Source organism: Mizuhopecten yessoensis, unplaced genomic scaffold (genome assembly GCF_002113885.1).
Source record: "Mizuhopecten yessoensis strain PY_sf001 unplaced genomic scaffold, ASM211388v2 scaffold5519, whole genome shotgun sequence".
NCBI classification, from domain to species: domain Eukaryota; kingdom Metazoa; phylum Mollusca; class Bivalvia; order Pectinida; family Pectinidae; genus Mizuhopecten; species Mizuhopecten yessoensis.
In genome coordinates this window covers 307,030-311,707 of record NW_018406089.1, presented here as the reverse complement: position 1 = coordinate 311,707, position 4,678 = coordinate 307,030, and the positions used below count along the sequence as shown (strand labels likewise).

The window sequence follows — 4,678 nt, the reverse complement described above, 5'->3', positions numbered from 1 at the left end:
TACAATATAGTTAGTTCAGCAGCCAAATGAAATTATTAAATCATTTAACAAGAGTTCTTAAGATTATAGTCTGTTTATCGGTATATTTTACGTGTTTCTGTTATAATTTTCATTGTATTTAAACTTGAATTGCGATGAAGCCTACACGTCTTCTTTCATTAAAAGCGACTGAATTAATCAGGAATGGCTCTGTTTAGATCCGTTCTCCGCAAAACTAGCAGTCGCTGACAAAGCGATAATCTAAATATAAATCTGACAACATGTATATAGACTTGCGTATACCGTGTATGCAGGCCGTTTCGTGGCCGAAGTTGGAATGTTGTTTAAGAAACTAAAATAGATCTAGACTAAACGTAACTATAGTTTAGAATCATTAATATGTATTAATTCACATTGATAAGATTAAAATGTGTACAAAATAACTTTTTTCGTGACGTTTGTTATTTCCTTTATAACGTAAATCATCTTGTAAACTTGCACGACAGATCATGACATATCAAATCCATGACGTCAGGCAGGTAAAGGCCGTCTCTTAGCCTGATCAATAAGCTCGTAAAGGTGAAAACTATACATTTTTTTGAATATTGAGTTAAGAAATAATAGAAATATAATGTCTATGATTTTAGATTTGGCTTTAAAAAAATCTAGATCTGAAGGGTTTACTCTAATAAAATCTTCAGAATTTCTTTACTATAATTCAGTCCTGCCGTACTGACTCGCGACTAACTATAAATCTATCATATGTGATGGGGTTCAAAGGTCACTTCGAAGCCTGATCGATAAGTTCGTACAGGTGACTAAGAAATAAAGAGTTTTCTTTATTGGGCTTATAAATAACATGTTCATACTTTCAGTGAGAACATCAAAATTTTCTTACATATATCCATTCAGTTAATTGTTGTAAGGGTTTCAGCCTTTTTCAATAAATTTGATCCTGGCCCACTTTGCAGGGTCTGAAACTAACAGCTGCTGACGAAGCGATAAACTAAATATAGATCTGACTATCGAAAAGGTATATTGATGTAATTATCACGTACTGAGTACGTATATAAACTGACTCACACAATCTTAATTCAAACAATACGAAGGTATCAAGATAGACGACAGTATCAACATGAAAATAACTATCATCCACTCTGATTCAAAGCGGCGAAGTCAAATACGGTTAAGTGAGGTACATATAGTTAAGTCATTTAACTGTTATGTTCATAATGTCAATAGCTATTAAATTACTGCTGATTGGCAAAGAGAGTGTATTATAAATTAAAAATGTTCATTTTTAATAAACACTGAGTCGTTGTAAATTGAAAATGAAGCGGCATATTATCCTGGCTTTGTGAATGCAGCTCTGTAATAAGTTTGTAAAATATTACAAGTAAGTAGTTTGAAAAGAAATAAAATCATGTATATCAAACGCTATTTCTACGGTATAGCTGTGATATATACACTGGGATAAGCATCGGATGGTTATACATGAAAACCAATCAATTGTTTTTAAAGCTGTTGTTTTACAATCAAATTATTGATGAATAGTTTTATCTCCTTCCACTCCTTCGGCAAATAATCTCAATTGTCATCCTACATTTAATCTTTACAGAGACAGACGACTGGGCTGTCGACATTGTTTAAACGATTTCCAAAGGGAACAGTTATAAAACGACGTGGCCGAACAATCGACGTCGGCAAGGAATGCCAGCTAAATAAGGTCTTTTCTGACGGCGACGTAGTCGAAGCTGTGTACACTCCCGTAGTCAGGACCAGGAGGCTATGGAATGGTGTAGACAAGTCAAGTAACTCGTGCATGATCACACTGGACACGGTTGAGCCAAGGGCCAAAATGGCGTGTGGACATGCTATAAGTAAGTACGGCAATCTCTCTCTCTCTCTCTCTCTCTCTCTCTCTCTCTCTCTCTCGCTCTCTCTCTCTCTCTCTGATAGGGACCATCATACATGTGTTGTCCCAGTTTCTCCGAGATGAATTATGTTTTAACTTCACCCTCGTGATGGTTTGGTTTGGTTTCATTTTGTTTAACGTCCTATTAACAGCTAAGGTCATTTAAGGACGTCCTCACCTGGGCGAACGCTTAATCTTCAAGCCAAACGTAAGGTGTTGCCTCATGAAACATGAATAATACAAAAGGAACAAAGAACTGTGTTTTCCTACCACAGGGGCAGTCACTATCGTATTGTGTCGAAATATAACAATAACAAAAGACCAACGATGATCAGTCGATGATAGTAAATATGATTGGCTGTTTTAATACATAGTCAGAGGTAACATAATCGGGGACTGAAGCCAGGCTCAAACAAAATATATGCGTATCTTATTGAGATAGTACAATATCATTGATCAGTGCATTCATTTGAATATCTGAATATTTGTTATATTGCAGCACCTCGGGCCCTTTATGACTATTGCTGGTATGAGCTAGAGAAAGGAAATTCCAAAATCACGTGTCCTTATGTCACAAACTTCAAGGGAGAAACATGCGGATACAAGTGGAATAGACAAGCTATCACACTTTCTGCTGCTATGTCCAAAACAGAAAAGATGTTATTTCAAACTAAGCTCGACAAAAATCGAATCAAGCAGCAAGAAACCGAGTCGAAAAATGTGTACCCTGATGACGTCATGATTTCGCTTCTCCATAATTCGCCAAAACTTTATGTACATGGACAAACGAACAGTTTAAAGCACCGGGCATGTCCTAAATGTTGGAGTATAATTGAACATGCGGACGGATGTTTGTCAATGACATGTCAGTACCCTTCTTGTGACTTCCGTTTCTGCTTTAGATGTCTAGATGAATACGGACCAGGGGTAGATCATCTTAAGTGCCTGCAGGCACCTTTACAATTTGCATCCGATTGAAAGAGGAGATTCGGTTCAAACAATTTCACATTCGGTGAACTAAATTTATCACATTACTTGATACCGGCTGATACTTGCGCACTTGTATCCTTAAAAGTGTCAGCTTTTCCTCTTTAACGCAATCAAATGTTTTGTAAACGATGTATATAACAGTCAAACGTTGGTAAACAAGTGTCTATCACAGACCATAGCGTCTGTTTCATGCCATTGTAGAACACTGTGTTGTGTTATATATTGAACATGCTTCTGTGTTGTTTCTTGTTGCCAATATAAGCATAAATGTCTTTATGAACAATTACTATTTCAATAATTCACTTAAATGTTTTTGCAGAACGTTATATACGTTGACCTTTACACTCATGAAACTGATTGTCACATGACATGATTTCGTACTTGGAGAATGTAGTCTCCTTCATTGATTATCTACAAACTTGCTTTAATATCATGGCTGACAACACGGTCATTCCATGCTAAATTAACTTCTTTTTGTTTGGATGTTTACACATTTTAAAGGTCCACTTACTGTTTAATTAAGTAGGCTTTTATGCTTTTCACAAATCTTTGCAAAATTACTTCCCCTTTTTATCTTTCATTTATTTTTAAGAAAGAAATTGGAAAGAAATAGCTCCCTGTCATGTATTTCCTCTTTTACTCATGATCATATGATCCACACAAGTATACAAATACACAGAATAAAACTGGTCATGTCCTTGTTTTTTGTTCTATTTAGTATGCCATCATGACAAAATAGCTGACACTATAAAGTGAGTCAACCTGTCGTGAGTTGTGATCAGTGTTCAGTATCATTAACAGTACGTAAAATGTCCTGGTTATATTGAAAGATATGACACTGAGGATCTTAGACCAAAATGATTTCCAAAAATGTTATAAACAGTTTGTTCAGTGCCCATGTACCTTAACATGTTTCCTAAACTTATAAACCATACTTATTGATGGCATAACATTTCATTTCAAATTATTTATACAATTCATATCTGTACTGAAATATTTTAAAATAAACTTGAAAAAAGTTGTTTGTAAAAATAAAATTTGAAAATGTATTCGTTTGTTTCTCTTATAAAATCAATTCATAACATTGTGAATCCGAATCAATATGCAGTGTGATGTATTTAGAAGAAACTTGAAGCCTAGTATTCATCTTAGACCTATCCAATCTGATTAAAATCATATGTTACATGGCTTCGTTAACTTCGTTCTACGCCTGAACCATGTAACAGATGATTTTAATCTGATTGAGACCTAACCGGCATTACTATCATAACAGTATCTTTTAAAAAACGTCAACAACTGCATCCGATGTCCAAACACTAACTCGGTCACCAAGAATATATTGTGACCTAATTTCTTTTTAATCCCTAAGCCATTGAATACTCCCAACAAGGCTCCAGAAAAAGAGATTGTCAAGCGAGAACCGTATGTGAGGTGAAGCCTGGATATTAAAATCAAGAAGTCTAGGTTAACATCAAGGTCACAGCAACAGGTTGTATCTGGACTAAGACCACAATTAATTTTACTATATGTTTCATTGTAACATTTAATTTCATAACAAATTCCCAATATCCGATAGCCAACTTTCCCTCTAACCTGGTCAAGAGCAACATCTTGGGAGTAAAATATCAAAATTTCAGCATAGCATGTTGGCCTTTTTCTTGAGCTAGTCGTCTGCATGTGTCACCAATGTCAAAAATAAACATCCGGGTCAGGGGTAGAGGTAAACACATGACTTTTCACACAGCACCCTGCACCAAAAAATAAATGCAAAATAAAAAAAAATGACATAGAAAT

At 35.3% G+C, this 4,678-nt stretch overlaps 1 protein-coding gene across 1 annotated transcript; it reads left to right on the top strand.

Annotated features, from left to right (window-relative positions):
- The first annotated feature begins 1,098 nt into the window (after positions 1-1,098).
- Positions 1,099-4,319, top strand: LOC110450778. Its single transcript, XM_021498484.1, has 4 exons — positions 1,099-1,174; positions 1,598-1,859; positions 2,394-2,668; positions 4,254-4,319. Exons 1-4 carry the CDS (start codon positions 1,115-1,117, stop codon positions 4,317-4,319), a joined length of 663 nt encoding a protein of 220 aa, XP_021354159.1. The 5' UTR covers positions 1,099-1,114.
- The last annotated feature ends 359 nt before the right edge of the window (positions 4,320-4,678 follow it).